Source organism: Podarcis tiliguerta (genome assembly GCF_965153285.1).
Source record: "Podarcis tiliguerta genome assembly, chromosome: 17".
NCBI classification, from domain to species: Eukaryota; Metazoa; Chordata; class Lepidosauria; order Squamata; family Lacertidae; genus Podarcis; species Podarcis tiliguerta.
The window spans coordinates 32,462,786-32,480,760 of record NC_139550.1 but is presented as its reverse complement, the minus strand read 5'-3'; the positions used below and the strand labels follow the sequence as shown (position 1 = coordinate 32,480,760).

The following is a 17,975-nucleotide window of genomic DNA, read 5'->3' as shown; positions in this document are numbered from 1 at the left end:
TTTCCGTTCTTAACCTGGAGCAACCACTTCCTGTTTAGGGGAGTTTGTAACCCGAAGCATCTGTAACCCGAGGTACCACTGTACCTGCTTTGTAAAGTATTACGCCCCCCCCCCCAAAAGAACAGAGAGGCATTTAACAGACCATTTGTGTTCTGAGTTGGCATTATTGGTCCCAAGCCGCAGGTGGCGCTGTGGTCTAAACCACTGAGCCTCAGGCTTGCCAATCAGAAGGTTGCCTGCTTGAATCTCCATGACAGGGTGAGTTCCCGTTGCTCTGTCCCAGCTCCTGCCAATCTAGCAGTTTGAAAGCACACCAGTGCAAGTAGATAAACAGGTACCACTGCGGCGGGAAGGTAAACGGCGTTTCTGTGCGCTCTGGTTTCTGTCACGGTGTCCCGTTGTGCCAGAAGCGGTTTAGTCATGCTGGCCACATGACCCGGAAAGCTGTCTGCAGACAAAGGCCGGTTCCTTTGGCCTGAAAGTGAGATGAGCGCTGCAACCCCATAGTAGCCTTTGACTGGACTTAACCATCCAGGGGTCATTTTCCTTTACCTTATTGGTCCCAAGGAACACGTGGGGGTTTGGTCAGGTGGTGGTGGTGGTGCCACGGCTGGCCCACCCATGTGGCAAAGTGAAGTGTGCGTCTCAGGCACGTTACACAGGGGCAGCAAATCTGGCCTCCAAGGAATGCATCACCTGCTGCTGCTGTTGCATGGTTGCGGCACACTCCTTGGAGACTGGATCTGCCGCCTCCTCAGCAGTCCCTCCCCAGTGCAACCTCTCAGTTAATAGGAGGTGCTGCTGGTTTCCTCCCACCCTTAGGGTGGCAATGGCAGAGGCTGCCCTCTGGGGTCTCCTGGATTCTGCTCCTGCCCAGTGTGATTTTCAGCAAGCCCCTTTTCCCACCATGACAACCTTTGATTCCCACTTCAACCTTCGGGTAAGGTTGAGTATACCGGAAGGAGCCTCTCCACCCCCATCATTCTGCCCGGATGCTGAGGTCCAGCTCCGAGGGCCTTCTGGCGGTTCCCTCGCTGCAAGAAGTGAGGTTACAGGGAACCAGGCAGAGGGCCTTCTCGGTAGTGGCGCCCGCCCTGTGGAACACCCTCCCATAAGATGTCAAGGAAATAAACAACTACTGTATCTGACTTTTAGAAGACATCTGAAGGCAGCCCTGTTAAGGGGAGTTTTTAATGTTTGCTGTTTTATCGTGTTTTTAATATTTTGTTGGAAGCCGCCCAGATGGGTGGGGTATAAATAAATTGTTGTTGTTGTTTTGTTGTTGTTATTATTATTATTAAGTTGATTTCCCCCTTCTTGTTGCCGATGTAGATCTTTCCTCCCATGCTTGTTCCTTATGATAATAATGATTTTATTATTTATTCCCTGCCCATCTGGCTGGGTTTCCCCAGTCTCTCTTGGTTGAGGGAGGCATTTTGTGGTTCACCTTAACTGAGATTACAGGGGATTGGCCTAGATGAGCCTTTGTGGTCCCTTCCAACTCTACAATTCTATGCTTCTGTGACTTTGGCCGGCCTTGGGGTTGCTCTTCTCTTGGTGAATGGGGCTGGAATCGTTTCACCTCACACGTCAGTGGCTTACGGAGCACCTCTCTGGGAGCCGTGAGGCTTCACGTGACTGCTTGTCACGTCTGGTAAGGGGCCACCATACGGATTGGCGCAGCCACGTGGGACTGGAAATAGCCTTCCTGCGAACGCTGCACGGGCTCCCTTAGCAACCACGCGGGGGACGCAGCCACATGGACTCCATCCTTGGAGGCGAAGCAAAGTCCGGCTTGGAGCCGCGACGCTGAGCGCGCCTTCCGTCCCACCCGAGATCGCGACGCGTTTTCCTGTCCTGGGTCAAAGCGAGAGAAGATCCACCCCAGCGCCGCCCACGTTCACCGGCTGCGCATCCCCGACCGAGTCCAGCGGGCCGGATCCGGAGCGCCCGCGCCGCCAGATCCCCCGCGCGGCGAGCTCAGCCCGGCTCCAAGGAAGCGCGCGCGCGAGCGATCGCGGAGCCTGACGCGAGAGGAACCCCTTCGCCCATTGCGCGGGGGAAGGAGGGCGGCGGCGGCGGCTTCCTGGGAAGAGCGGCGCGCCTCGGCTCCGCCTGTTGATCCCTTTTCGGGGGAGGGGGAAGACGGGCGGGCGGGCGGCCTTCGCTTGGGCATCAATCAAACCTTCGGAAGCCAGAGCGAGACGCGCCCCGTGCCAAGCCGGGGAATGCCGGCGCTCGTCGGGCTGCGCTGAGCCCTGCCTGCGCCTTTAAGGGCCGGGGCCGGAGCGGGGAGTGTCCCGGGCAGGCGCTGGAGGCTGGACGGGCGGGAGGAGCGGGACTCCCCGGGACGGGAGCGGCGGCGGAGGCGGCGGCGGATCGGGCTCCGGGTGGGCCTTGGCGCACGGAGCGAGGGCGCACGGCGACGGCGCTGCCAGCATGGACTGGGGCACGGAGCTCTGGGTAAGGAAGCGCGCGGCCGCCGCCCCCCCCTTGGGTTTTGCTGGGAGGCACCCCATAATCTCCCCCCCTCCAATCCTTATCTCCCTCTTTCCCCTCCCTCCATGTCCGATCACTTCGTCTCTCCACTCAAGGGTTGGGCTTCTCCATGATTCCCCAGACTTGATTTCAAGCGCGTTTCTCCGCCCTCTTCTCCAGCTCCCACCCGAAACTCAGAGTTTTCTCCCTCGTGTCAGAGTTCAGTCGTCTGTGCCCCCCCCCCACTTCAGTGCCTGCCTCCCCCTCTTTTCCTGATGGCTGCTAATACTATTCTGGCTGCTACTTGTCCTGGGCTCTTCTCCCTTTCTCTGCCGCCTTGTTCCGTTCCGTTTTCTTCTCTTTCGGTGACCCTGTTGCTTTCCTCCCTCCCTTTGCCCCTTGGCTGAGAAAAGGGATGTTATTTGTGTGTGTCTGCGTGTGTGTGTGAGAGAGAGAGAGGGAGGGAGGGAGGGAAAGAAACCAATATTTTCCCTGGGTCGTTAGGCACAGAGCTTGTAGGAAGACTGCATGTATTAACACAGACTAACTTTAATTTGGCCAGGTAGATAAGACCACCTGAAAACAAGAGGAGGCGCTTTCACATTAATGATCTTCAATATTTAAAGCTGTAGCTGTACCCATAGCAGACTCGCCACTGCTCCCCTAAGTATATATTTTTTCCTGGTTCTGGCTTCTTACGCTTGATAATTAGATGGGCAAGAAACCCTTTGTCTACCACTTTATCATGAGTAAGTGAGCTGCATGTTTTACTGTGATAGCCTATCATATTTTGGCTCTGCTGTTGCACTTTTGCATATTGGGGTGCAGCTCTCAGATTGGGAACACCTGAGTTGTGATTTAAGAGCTGGATGTCCCAATATCCTCTGCGACATTGTCCTCATTCACACATAACAAGCAAGCATGTTAAATTTAAGTTGTAGTTTGGCTTTGTGTGTTACCTGAACCTGGGCTTGTGGTTTAGCTCTTTCCCAGGGGTGAAACTAGGCTTTATTTCACCCAAGTAAAAGACCATCCATGCATGTTTGCATACACACACACAGGCTATGGGAGCCTCAATGGCGCCCCTTTGGAGGCTTCACCTGGCCCAAAAACCCTGGCTAGTCCCCCCCCCCCTCGCTACACCTCTGTCTTTTCAGATAAGCTGCAACCCAGGCTTGTCCTAATGGTCACTGGGCCTCTGTATACCATTTGAAGGCATACATCTTTCATTATGTGCTGCTTTACTGCTTGTGAGAAGATGCCCCTAACTCAGTGGCTCCCAAACTTTCCCCCTCATGGACCATTTAAAAATAGCTGATGGTCTTGGCGGACCACTTAATGATTTTTTTCTGCCTGTTGTTCCAGTTGTAATATGCTGTGCTAGATGCTGTATGGTTTTTAATTGTATATTTATTTATTTATTCCTTCTTTTATTTGTTGCATTTTGTACTACAATACAGTATCTGGTGTTCAACCAGTGTGGTGTAGTGGTTAAGAGCGGTAGACTCGTATTCTGGTGAACCGGGTTTGCGTCTCCGCTCCTCCACATGCAGCTGCTGGGTGACCTTGGGCCAGTCACACTTCTCTGAAGTCTCTCAGCCCCACTCACCTCACAGAGTGTTTGTTGTGGGGGAGGAAGGGAAAGGAGAATGTTAGCCACTTTGAGACTCCTTAGGGTAGTGATAAGGCAGGATATCAAATCCAAACTCCTCCTCCTCCTCTTCTTCTTCTTCTTCTTCTTCTTCTTCTTCTTCAACAACCGTAAAAACACAGACACATCGCAAACCACGTGAATGAAGCTCATAGATCACTAGCGGTCTGCTGCCAACCACAGTTTGGGGACCTCTGCCCTAAACAACCACTTGGAGTGCATGGGTTATATGTATATGCAAAACACTCATGTGTACACATCCGTCAATACCTTTTAACTGTCCTGCTGTACTTAAAATCAGGGAGGCCAAATAATGTAATTTGTGGGCAAAGTATGAATTCTAATCTTGGCCCATTTTAATGAATGCAAAACCCAAAGAGTGTTAAGTTTGCCAGACTGTACCATTTTGTGCTTCAAAGACTGACTTTAGTCTTACATGGTCTGTTTTAATCATTACATGGTCCACCAATACTGGTTAAATGTATGAAGCAAGACAGACTGCGTACTCTGGGTCTGTTAGCAGCTGAAAGCCTAATTGATATGTATTAAGTGACGCTGAGAAGGCTCTCTTGCTAAGAACATGAGAGGGGCAATACTTACTGTAGGGAGTGAGCAAACTCTCAGGATTTACTTTGTTTTTACCAGACTTCTGATATTCACCGCCTGGAGTCTGGTACAAAAGACAGATACATAGAAGAACTAAAGGATTCTGAGCACAGGAATTTATTTTGAGTACCAGAACTGAACAGAGTGTACAGTCCTTGCATACACTAACCCTCTTCTGGCTACCCTGAATTTATTCATTTTGGCAATATGAGGGAATGAGGATTCATTTTGTTACTGCTGTTGTTTGTCGTGGTGCCAATTGTTTAATCTACTGCAAATCTCCCAGTAGATCAATCTACTGCAAATCTGCTAGTAGATCAAGACCGTCCTTTTACTCACCCTTGATGTCATGAACCAATGTCTACATAGTCCAGTATTCTTTGATAGGTAAAGGGACCTCTGAGCATTAGGTCCAGTCGCGGACAGCTCTGGGGTTGCAGCGCTCATCCCGCTTTATTGGCCGAGAGAGTCGGCGTACAGCTTCTGGGTCATGTGGCCAGCATGACTAAGCCGCTTCTGGTGAACCAGAGCAGCGCACAGAAACGCCATTTACTTTCCCGCCAGAGCGATACCTATTTATCTACTTGCACTTCGTGCTTTGGAACTGCTAGGTTGGCAGGAGCAGGGACCGAGCAACGGGAGCTCACCCTATCACAGGGATTCGAACCGCCGACCTTCTGATCAGCAAGCCCTAGGAAATTGGCCTTTGGTCAATTGGACTGTGGTCTTCATTTTGCCTTCTTCTGATCTAGAATATGCTTTGGCTCATGAAAACGTATTTGGGAGCAAATTCAGCTTCTCACATTGAGGCCCTTAAGGCACCATCAACTTCTATGCACATGAGATTTAATCTCCACTTCATCTTCCCAGGTAAGCTATGATGAAGAGTAGCCAAAGGTGGGCAGAATGTGTAGCTATATTGCATAAAGAAAAACAGGGTAGAGACTTCAATCAGCAGCTGAGGAAGGGGAGGGGGAAACAAACACTGTTGCTTTAAACAGGCAGCGACAGAAATGTCCCTTAATCTGCTTTGGGGTAGAACAGGAATATAGTAATGATTTTAAATACCAGAGGAAGAGACTTTCATGTAAGGCAAAATTGCTGGTGGTGCAAAGTGAGCCGGAGAAAAGAGTTTGGGGGAATTTTATTTGTAGTTTGCTCTGTTCTAAAGCCTCTGAGAGCAAGACCTTTGTACCCAGTTCAAAACATAGTTTCCTAAGAAGAAAAAATGTTGGGTATATGCATTTTATAAGTTTGCAGAGAATATTTGGTAGGAGGCCCTTCCCTGATTACCTTTTCATGGATTGAAGGTGATGATTGATCGTGAACACATCCAAGAGAGGTTGGGAGTATTAGTAATGCCAGGCCCCTTACTTTTGGTCTGTATTTTGACTTTTCTGTTTCTCTTGCCAGTTGCTCAAAAGGGGCTCTTGCTTTTGCTTCTCTCTCGCAGCCCTTATTTTATGTGAAGCATGTTCTGGCTTTCTGGAAGGACCAGTGCTTTCTCTTGCACCTGGTTTAGGTTTTTGCTTGTGTGCATGTGGAAGATACAGGATCCAAAGGTGTCTTTCTCACCCCTTCAGCAAAGCTTCTGCGTCTAATCTAGTTAGTTCAGAGATTAACTTTAGCCTGGTTGCATGAGTAGAGGAGGCTATTTCTGGATTCTGCCCTTGCATGGGCAACAGTTGAGTGCCCTCGACAGGGGAAGGAATACTTAAAAAAGGTAAAGGTACCCCTGCCCGTACGGGCCAGTCTTGACAGACTCTAGGGTTGTGCGCCCATCTCACTCAAAGAGGCCGGGGGCCAGCGCTGTCCGAAGACATTTCCGGGTCACGTGGCCAGCGTGACATTGCTGCTCTGGCGAGCCAGAGCCGCACACGGAAACGCTGTTTACCTTCCCGCTAGTAAGCGGTCCCTATTTATCTACTTGCACCTGAGAGTGCTTTCGAACTGCTAGGTTGGCAGGCGCTGGGACCGAACAACGGGAGCGCACCCTGCCGCGGGGATTCGAACCACCGACATTTCGATCAGCAAGCCCTAGGCGCTGAGGCTTTAACCCACAGCGCCACCCGCGTCCCAAGGAATACTTAAATACCCTCAAAATTCAGTCTAACCATTTCCACCAGTAAAATTGATCTGCATACTTCTACATCTGCATATTATAACTTGGCCAATTTTCTGGGTCTCTGGGTTCTCTACCATGTCTAGGGTCAAAAGGGGCAATGTACAAGCTATGCAGTCTATGGTTGCTAGGCCACAATTAATTCAGAATGTTGCCATTTGTGAAACCTTCCACTGGGTGCCTGAGTTTGTTGTCTCTAAATCCATAGATTTAGTTGGGGGCTGCTTATTTGCCTAGAGTCTGATTCTCATTTAATGAATTAACTGTGCAAGTAGCACTTGCATGTCAGAAACAGCATGCAAAACTGTGTGTGTAGAACATGCTGCGATACAAACTGCTGGGAAGCTACAGATTGGCCATGTCTTTTCGTATTAATGTACACCATCTGTATGCAGGGCAAAATATCAATGGTCTATGCTCATTTACTGTAGCAGTTGGCAATCCGATTGTCCTGATTTTTCCCATGTGGTCATGCTCTCTGTATAATAAATCAAACTCCGGGGTTCTTTTCAAAAACTTGTGGCAGATTCATAGAACCGATTCCCCCTCACCTTCCAATGTTGCAGGATGTGTCTTGTTTTGTACTCTGCCAAAAAAAAAGGGGGGGGGACAACACAAGAATCGGTTGATTCCTACGTTCTTTATGTACATCTTGAGTGGACATAAAAGTCTCTATATCTGAAGGGATCGTTCCCTTTTGTTTAATGGGATGCTGATGTTTAATCATTGGAATGAGCTATGTGATGGAACTATTATTTATTGTTTATTTATTAAATTTATATACCACCCTTCATCCAAAAATCACAGGGTGGTTTACAGTATGAAAACAAAAAATACACAACAATAGCAAGCAAGCAATAACCGTCCCAGTACTATACAGTGGTACCTCAGGTTACATACGCTTCAGGTTACAGACGCCGCTAACCCAGAAATAGTGCTTCAGGTTAAGAACTTTGCTTCAGGATGAGAACAGAAATCGTGGTCCGGCGACACGGCAGCAGCAGGAGGCCCCATTAGCTAAAGTGGTGCTTCAGGTTAAGAACAGTTTCAGGTTAAGAACGGACCTCTGGAATGAATTAAGTACTTAACCCGAGGTACTACTGTACTGAAAACTGCGTCGCCCTCAACACTAATCTGAAGGAGGTGGAGGGGTTTGGGGGGAAGAAAGCATTAATAGATAGGATGGGGTGTTTAACCAGATTCTCCTCTGCAAGTTGCCCCACGTGGCTGTTTACTGTTCGTCCCACAGTCTTGTTTGACTCAAAGATCAGAAGAAGCTTGCTTGGAGGGGAGGGAAACCAGCAAAAGCAGGCGGAGGGTGGGGGGGACTTTTAGGGGAGATCTGGCAGCCGCGCAAAGATTTAAGCACCTTTCTGCACATTGAGCCTCCCCTCTGCCCTTTCATTAACATTAACTGGCAAGTACATGTTTACCAGCATAACATGTAGTTTTGTCCTTTGTTGCAGGATGGATTGGAACTTGTCTTTGAAATGGGGTGTGTGTGTGTGTGTGTGTGTGTGTGTAGAAGCCTATACTGATTGCCGAGTTGCTTCTGTGCAGATATATTTAACCTGTTGTCCGTTGTTCAGGCTATTCCGCCTGATGTCTCTGGGTGTGGTCCAGGGCATTTTTTGTTAACCTTTAGCTAAGGACTTGCAAGGCTTTGGAGCTTAAAAGGGACGGTGTTTAGATTGGTGAATTGGGTAGGATCAAACAGTTCCACTGTTTGCAAATCTAGCCAGGGCTGTTTGTTGGGTGAGGTGGTGTCTGTTTTCTTTAGCATGTTCTTCTGCTATCGCTGCACCTCCCATTTCATCTCTCTTGAAGGAACCTCTTGTAGCTTTTCTGAAGTGGCACAGAATATGTGCCGCTGCTTATAAGTGGGTATTGCCTAAAGCAGGGGTGGGCAACCTAAGGCCCATGGGCCACATGCGGCCCAATCGCCTTCTAAATCTGGCCCACGGACGGTCCTGGAATCAGCGTGTTTTTACATGAGTAGAATGTGTCCTTTTATTTAAAAGACATCTCTGGGTTATTTGTGGGGCATAGGAATTCATTCATTTTCCACCCCCCCAAATATATTCCGGCCTACCACATGGTCTGAGGGACGGTGGACCGCCCACGGCTGGAAAAGGTTGCTGACCCCTGGCCTAAAGGGTTCCCTCAAAATGACTTTTAAGAAATATTTATGTAACGCAAATTTATAATTCATAAATATTGATATTGCTAAAATCTATCTAAACAATACCTAGCATTCTGTTTATGATGGATGCTGAACCTGTACCTTGTTTTGGATTCTATTTAACTGGAAAACCCATTCATCATCATCATTTCTATAATTTATAAGCCGCCCATCTGCCTGGGTTTCCCCAGCCACTCAGGGCGGCTCCCAACAGAACACCAAAAACAGAACAAAACTTCAAACATTAAAAACTTCCCTAAACAGGGTTGCCTTCAGATGTCTTCTAAAAGTCAGATAGTTGTTTATTTCCTTGACATCTGATGGGAGGGTATTCCACAGGGCGGGCGCCACTACTGAGAAGGCCCTCTTCCTGGTCATTAACAAACATTAACTGTTAGTATTTAGAAGTTTCCGTGGATATACGGAAAGGAGGTGGGGGCACACTGAATTTTTTGGGGAGAGTAAATGATGCTCAGTTCACATTTCAGAAAAAGGTGGATCATGTCGAAATGTATGTCAGTTTTTTCACATAAACATTTGAATTTGTACCAAGTCATTTTTACCCACGCACTCTGTGATTTTTTTTTTTTAATGTAATGCTAGCAAAATTGTGTTCATCAAGTTATTCTGAATTGCATAGCTTTTTAAATGAGTCACAAGGTACAGCGATGGCACATAAGAAATTCAGAAATCATAGTTTGGTAATGTCACAAGACAGCATACAAGCTTCTAGGTTCTAAAAGTAAAGGTAAAGGCCAGCATGACTAAGCCACTTCTGGCAAACCAGAGCAGCACACGGAAACGCCGTTTACCTTCCCTACGGAGCGTTACCTATTTATCTGCTTGCACTGGTATGCTTTCAAGCTGCTAGGTTGGTAGGAGCTGGGACCGAGCAGCAGGAGCTCATCCCGTCACAGGGATTCGAACCACCGACCTTCTGATCATCAAGTCCTTGGCTCTGTGGCCCTTCTATGTTCTACAGAACTCTTTATCAAGCTAGATGCTAAATACAGGGGTGGCAGAGAAGCCACTCATATGCAGAGTGTTCTGGTCGCTATACAACGGTACCCTGGTTTACGAACTTAATCCGTTCCGGAAGTCGGTTCTTAAACCAAAGCATTCTTAAACTGAGGCGTGCTTTCCCATAGAAAGTAATGGAAAATGGATTAACCCATTTCAGACGATGAAAAAAAACCCCTAAAACAGAAATTTAACACAAATTTTACTATCTAACGAGACCATTGATCCATAAAATGAAAGCAATAATCAACGTACTGTACTTTAAAATAAATAAGACAGTATTGATGATTTTTTTAAAAAAAGAAAATGTGATTTTTTCTTACCTGCACTGTCTTCCACTTTTTTGGGGGTGGGAAGGGGGCTGCGGCGAGACTTCCCACGGCTAGAGCCCTTCCACTGGCAGTGGAGCACATTCGGCTTCCGAGGCAAAGTTGGCTAACCGGAACATCTACTTCTGGTTTTGTGGAGTTAGTTTCCCAAATAGTTCATTAACAGGACTGTTCGTAGAAGGAGGTACTACCGTATTACACCCAGGGTATTGTGAGATTAGGATTCAGTTCCCTATCTGAGGGGAGAATTTGGCCTCTTTTGGCCCAGTTCTCTTGTCTCAGTTTGAACTGGCGGGCCCAATCTCACTTCAAGGAAGAATGTAAGAAGAAAGGTGGCATAGTCTGAGTCGTCCTCAGTCCTATATATACTTGAGAGAGTCTCCTTTAACACACAACATACATAGGACTGGGCTGCACTTCACCAAGCTGCAGCTGGTGGGCAGGAACAATGTATTTTTCGCTCCATAAGACGCACCTTTTTCCTTCTAAAAAGTAAGGGGAAATGTCTGTGCGTCTTATGGAGCGAATGTGTGGTCCCTGGAGCCGAATTGCCCAGGGGCAAAAAGCAGATCGTGCTCTTTTTTTTTCCTTTTTTTTTTTTTTAGAAAGGGAAGGGGTGTTGAAACAAAGCCACTGAGCATCTGATCAGCAAGCGATTGGGAGGGAGATAAGGGACTCTAGAGATAAAGGAGGCTGCCTGGGAGGGGGAGGTAAAAGCATATGGATCCTCAGGATTTTTGCATTGGGTCACCCCAAATTCTCCATCAGATCACATAGCATGTCCATGGCTACAGCCTGCACCAAAAAAACACATGCACCCACTGTTTCGTCGGGTCGCAATGGCACAAAAACGTGTTTACAAAGCACGGATCCACAAGGATCCTCAGGATTTTTGCATTGGGCTACCCCAAACTTGCCATCAAATCACATATCATGTCTGTGGCCACAGCATGAACCACAAAAATCATACATCCACTGTTTCGTTCAGAATATTTTTTTTCCTTGTTTTCCTCCTCTAAAAACTAGGTGCGCCTTATGGTCAGGTACGTCTTATGGAGCAAAAATACGGTATGTGGCAGGGTCTCAGTTCCTTGTTAGCAAAAGGAAAAGGAAAGAAAGTTCAGAGTCGTACTTGAATGTGGGGTTGTCTAATCCGCTCCCAATTTCTTCACTGCTGTGTTCTATGCCATAAAGCAAGTGATTCACTTAGGCAGATTCTTCCTGGTAGCTCGCACCCAAGAAGCTGGGAGTATTTGTCTCGATTACCAAAAAATGCAAACCATCTCTAGACATGAAAGCGTTTCCTCCCTGCATGATGGCATTTCTTATAAATTCAGCTGACTTCCTGGCAGTAGTTGCTGTTCCTTTATTTTGTTTGTGTTGACACTTGGGTAAAGGGCTGTGTTTGTGTGTGTATGTTTTAATTTCAGACTTTCTTCCTCATACCTGACCTAACGCATGGTTAAAAGGTAGGGGAGAAATGGGGCTGTGCCAAATGGAACTGAAAGCAGTTTTGTCTCAAATAAGGGTGTCTATAGCAATGCCTCATGTAAGCAAGAAAAACTGGATCTTTTAATTCCAATTTCTAGAGTGCTGTCTAGTTGTAATTTTCACAAGTGACTCTGTGCTGAAGATAATGCGCTATCTAAAGTTTTCCCTGCCTTTGACTACATTTCTTTCTTTCTTTTACTAGTCTAGTGTGTAAGTTATTTGTTTGATTGTGGTTGGTTGTTGTTTTTTGCTAGAGATAGTGAGGGGAGTTCCGTTTTTCTGATGGAAAATAATTGGTTCAGAGAGAGGAGTTTCAAATACCTGTTCCTTAGCGAGTTCCTGTGGGAGACAGCTTCAGCTCTGTAGCCAAGGAAGGGAATTGAGAGAGAAGGAGCACCTATTACTCATAATATTTATTATCCATATGTTAGGTTGTCTTGCTTTCTTTTGGGGTCTCTTCACGTGACAGTCTTAAAAACTGGGATAGAAAAGCTAGGAGCAAAATGGCTTCTGGGACCTGGGTTGTGGGTGCCAAAACAGAATGTCTAGTCGCCTTTGGGGGTGGGGCGGGTCTGCAACACTTTTAATTATTTTGATAAGCATGAACTAATATGCAATTCACATAAGTGACACATTGTTAATATCACATTTTTAACAGAAAATGTTAATACATGTTTAATTTGGTGTTGACAATAAAAATATTGGTACTGTACTCAAAACACTTTACTCTTTATCGTTAAACTCCTTAACATATTTCCTATCGTGAAATATACTTTGAGGCTTCAAGGCACATACATTTCAGCAATCCTTGAGTGTTAGCCAATGGCAACCAGACTTTTTGAGGTGCTTGCAAATGGAGAATCTTTAGGTGCAAAATGCTCTTGGCGTCCTGCTAATGTCGAACCCTGCAGCTGTACAGCTTAAAATGTTAACATGTTATCTGCTTTATTGCATTTGTATCCCATGTTTCCTTTAATGCAGGCATGTCCGTTTTGGGGGCCTAATCCGGTTTAAAGCCTTCACACATGTTCACTTCGTCAAATCTGGCCCCCTTTGAAAATAGTTTGGACACCCCTGCTCAAGGAGGCAGCATACATCATCATCATCATCATCTGTGATAGGACTCAAGGCGGCTTACAAGAATTGCTAAAAACAAATCATTAAAAAGAAATTAAACATAAAATTATGTACATTATTATATATCTTTCTCCCTTCCCTTCGCCTTCCCTTTTCAACCTCGTTAAGTTCAGTTACGCAGAGAGTTGGCCCTGAGAGATGGTGACTGGCCCAAGGGAATCAAGTGAGATTCGCAGCTGAGGGGTGATCCCACTCTGGATCTCCCCAGGCTTAATCCGGCATTCTGTAGTCACTGCACCACACCTCTCAACTGTGTAGCTTTGTAGATTTCGTACATCAAATGTGCTTGTGCAGACGCAGACTTGCCACTGGTACATAATTCACAGAGCGGTAATGGTCTGCCACACCCTCTTGAGCGGATTACAGGTGGCAACCCTGACTTTGCACCCTGTAATGTGTGAAATGGCATTCCGTGTCTTTTGCACACTATTCTGATGAGCATTCCAGTCTCTGCAGCAGAGGTGGCTAACCTTCTCCGCCCCCATGAGGACCGCATTTGCCCTTGGCCAACTCAATGTGAACAATATGGCAGTGTGACCACCCTACTACACTCTTCCACAAGTTCATGCATGGTGATGCACACTGGTACACAGCCCTCGCTCCTCCACTGATCCATGCAGATCAGCTGAGGGGGAGATGTAATCACCACTTTCCTGCTCATTAAATGTTTGATCTGGTTACAGAGGAGAAATTTATGTCACTGTGAGGCCATAGGTCTCTGGGCACCCCGCTGCTGTGTCTACTCTACCTGGGACAGTTGTTGGGGCTTTTTATTCTGCCACTGCTGCCAAAATGGCAGGGAGGGAGTTGTGGGGTGGGAATCAGCCCCTAATCTGGAGGACAGCCTCTCCTGTTCTAAAGAATACAGGTTCTGTTCCACCAGGTTCCGTCTCCATGCCGCAAATGTTGGCTCAAAGTTTGTGCAGTCTCTGAGTCTTGCCACTCTGAATGCAACTATAAGAGACGAGGGTACAAATCAATGATTGCTTGTGTCTGCATGCCTTGGTGTGTTGAGAGCCTTTTCAGCTGCCATTACTGCTCCTTCCATCTCCACACACACACACACACACGTGTTTTTCACAGTCAAAGCTGGCATAGTCTGCTGGGGTGAAGCCTTAGTTGCCACGGAGACTGTCTTGCACTTTGTGCATCCAGGAGGGGCGAGGGAGGAGGAGAGAGAAAGGAGGAGACGCTGGTGTGTGTTTTGACTGTGAAGTGGAGGAAATGAGATTTTCTTGGCATGGGGGGGTGAAGGATGCCAAAGATCCGAGTAATTTAGAGTGGGAGGGGTAGGTCCATGGAAAGGAAGCCAGTTGCTTACTTGGCAGAGGTGAGATTCCACTATTTCCTGAATCCTTGTACAGTCATACCTCATGTTACTTTTGCTTCAGGTTGAGCATTTTCAGGTTGACCGCGGTGACCAGAAAGGGTTACTTCTGGGTTTCGCCGCATGCGCAGACGCGCAAAATGACATCACGCGCAGACGCGGCGAATCACAACCCACACACGCGCAGATGTGCAGATGCGGGTTGCGTTCTGCTCATGTTGCAAACGGATCCCGGAACGGATTCCGTTCTCAACCAGAGGTACCACTGTACTTGCAGGAACCTGGCCTCCCACTTTAGAGTTTGTCTTGGGGACCAACTCAAGGCATTTTTGTGTCTGAGGCAGTAAATCAAAATGGCAACCGCCAGCTCTAATTCATATGGGGAATAATCTACTGGGCAGTGCTCCCAAGCAAGTCTCATTGGCACCAATGGGAGATGGGCAGAGAATGAAATCACCATAAGGCTTCCTCCGTGCTCACCTTAACCAGGAGATTGAAAAAATGACTTGTGGATATGTTTGCCATTATACTTACAAGATTCTTTGTGAACCTCCTGCTGCAAAGGTGGAGAAGTAGGCTCTTTTCCGTCGCTGTCAAATGCCGGTGAGCGTGCCTTGATTGGCTAGCTTTTTAAATGGGGAGGCAAAGCACACTGATCCCGTCTGTTAAATATTCAGTAGGAAAGCAAGAGGCATCCCTGCATGGGAAATATCTTGGCTGCTGCACAAATCAGCTAAGGATAGGACACTTGCTATCGGTCCTTGGCCTGGTCCTCTTGTGACAATGAGATGCTGTAGCAGCTGCGGAGTCAAGGTATGTATTTGGCAACTCTGCTGCTCAATGGTTTGTGCTCAATAATGATTTGATGTTAAGGAAAAGCTGGGTGTAGTTATTGATGGTGGCTGGTCATTAGGTCCCAGTGAGAACTGTAAAATGACACCTTGTCTTCTGGAGTTGTTGGCTCAGCGTGGTTCTATCTTTGTTCAGGAATTCTTGCCTGCATAATCAGGCAAGTCCTCATCAGGGTGCTACTGCCTTCTTTCATATGCTGGGAACTAGGCTGGAAAGAAATCTCATTTGCCTGGTTACCTGGGTTCAGTTCATATGTAGTATCAAGCCATGACTACTTCTTCCTAGGCTGTGTTCAGAAAGTGGTGTTGGGGGATGAGTGTTCCAACCCCTTGGCTCTCACTTGTGGGGTGCCTTGGGGCTCCGTCCTCTTCCCCATGCTTTTTTCTATATCAAGCCGCTGGGAGAGATCACCAGTATGGGCTGGGTGTTCACCAGTATGCGGATGATACCCAGCTCTACTTCTCTTTTAAATCAGAACCAGTGAAGGCGGTGAATGTCCTGTTTGAGTGTCTGGAGGCTGTTGGAAGATGGATGGCATTTAATGGATTGAGGTTGAATCCCAACAATATAGAAGTGCTGTTTTGGGGAGACAGGGGACGGGTGGGTGTGAGGGACTCTCTGGTCCTGGATGGAGTAACTGTGCCCCTGAAGGACCAAGTGTGCAGCCCTGGAGTCATTTTGGACTCATAGCTGTTCATGGAGGCAGAAGGTCAATTCTGTGTCCAGGGCAGTTGTCTACCAGCTTCATCTGTATGCCGGCTGATACCCTTCTTGCCAGAGTGCCCTGGTTATCTCCTGCTTGGACTACTGCAATGCTGTCTACATGGGGCTACCTTTGAAGGTGACTCAGAAACTACAACTAATCCAGAATGCAGAAGCTAGAGTGTTGACTGGGAGCGGCCACCAAGACCATATTACAATGGTCCTAAAGGATCTACACTGGCTCCCGGTAGGTTTCCAAGCACAATTCAAAGTGTTGGTGCTGACCTAAATGCCCTTGGCCCTATGTACCTGAAGGAGCGTCCCACCTCATCTTTCAGTCCGGACACCAAGCTCCAACTCCGAGGGCCTCCTGACGGTTCCCTCACAGCGAGAAGTGAAGTCACCAGACAGGGGACCTTCTCCGTAGTGGCACCCACCCTGTGGAATGCCCTCCTGTCAGATGTCAAGGAAATAAATAACTATACAACTTTTAGAAGACATCTGAAGTCAGCCCTGTATCAGAAAGTTTTTAATGTTCAGTGTTTTATTATGTTTTTATATGTTGGAAGCTGCCCCAGTGTGGCTGTGGCAGCCCAGCCAGATGGGTGGGGTATTATTATTAATATTATTGTTGTTGTTATAACTATGGAAGCTTTATATTTGTTTTGTTATCTCATCCACCTTCAAAGGAACTCATGGAGACCTACCTCTTTCTCTTTCTCCTCCATTTTATCCTCTCAACTATTCTGTGAGGCAGGTTAGGCTACAAAATAAGGACTGGCCAAAGATTGTATAATGGCATAATGTCATCTTAAAAAACAATGGCTTGTTTTCAGCCAGCAAACCAGAATATGGAAACATGGTTTGAAATGTATTTGCAAGCCATGGTTTGATGCGGTATCTGAATAATGGTAGTCATTGCTCCACCTCTAGAGGAACAGAAATACTGAGCAGATGAAAGAAGAAAGCTGACCATCATTGTACCTGTTGCATGTTTGGATGCTGTGGTTTGAGTTTTAAAATACAATTGTGTGAATCTTAGTTTGACATGCTGTTCAAGTTGAACCCTATGGGCTTTGAGACATTTTTTAAAAAAATATGCTGTAGTGTTGGTTCCAAGGAATTTGAGATTGTTTTTCCAGCCCTTCTGGGTTGCTTATCTATTTACCTTTCCGGTCTTGCTGTGCTAGATTGCCCAAAGCATCAAGCTTTCCTTCATTTTATAGTGGGGCGGGTAAGATCCCATTCATAGTCCCTTGCAATACTTGTTCCAATTAAGATGATGATGAAAGATGCTCCTGTATTTGAGTGTGTGTGTAAGCAAATGGGGAGTGGAAAACAAGGATCTGCAACTGGCCAATAATCGCCATATTTCTTCCACGTTTATATGAGTCAAGGGTGGGGAACTTTTCTTTCTCTCAAGGGGTGCATTCCTGGACGGTGGGATAATTTGGCACCAGTGGGCAGGAGCAAAGCCAGTGATAGGTGGTGCCAGAGCCAAAAGTGGATGGGCCCACCAGCTCGTCTCTCTTTCTTCCATCCCCTTTTCTGCCTCTATGCACACCCTCACATGTCTGTCTTATTCCTCTGCCCAGCAGGCTGCCAGAAGGAGGACAGATTGCTCTTGCCAGAGCTCTGAATTGATCTCTTACAGAGGGCTTCCTTCCTCCCCTCGCCACCACCCCATTCCTTCCCGTGTTCCCTCTGTTTTTGTCTTCTGCCTTTCCTGAAAATAGACTGAGGGCCACACAGAGCCCTTGGGCTGTAATTTTCCTGTCCCTGTTATTACTACTGAAAGATCCGGTTAATTCTCCCCACCCCAGTCTAGCAGAGAAATTGACTTTTTCATTGATGGAGGCCTAGTGTTACAGCAGGAACCCATGAAGTAATATACTGGTGAAATAATAGGAAAACTGATCTAGCAAGTTGCCCACCTGTAGACCTGTCATTTAAATGCATCTGTTGCTGCTAATTATAGTTTGGAGAGTGAGTGTGTGTGTGATGGAGGAGAGAGAGGCCTCGTGAAATGGTCCCCAAATTTCAACGGGAACACAGTGTTTGAAGAGCTCAGGTGCTAT

General features: G+C 47.1%; 1 protein-coding gene across 2 annotated transcripts in view; it reads left to right on the top strand.

The window, feature by feature from the left end:
• The first annotated feature begins 1,724 nt into the window (after window positions 1-1,724).
• The window catches only part of TRIP10 (thyroid hormone receptor interactor 10), an 81,228-nt gene continuing 64,977 nt past the window's right edge, over window positions 1,725-17,975 (top strand). Inside the window, exon 1 of one of the 2 annotated variants that reach the window (XM_083420016.1) lies at window positions 1,725-2,463. In XM_083420016.1, coding sequence (XP_083276142.1) covers window positions 2,440-2,463 — 24 coding nt within the window. In that variant the 5' untranslated portion in view covers window positions 1,725-2,439. The remainder of the gene's footprint in view (window positions 2,464-17,975) is intronic. The other variant, XM_083420015.1, reaches the window with a different exon arrangement.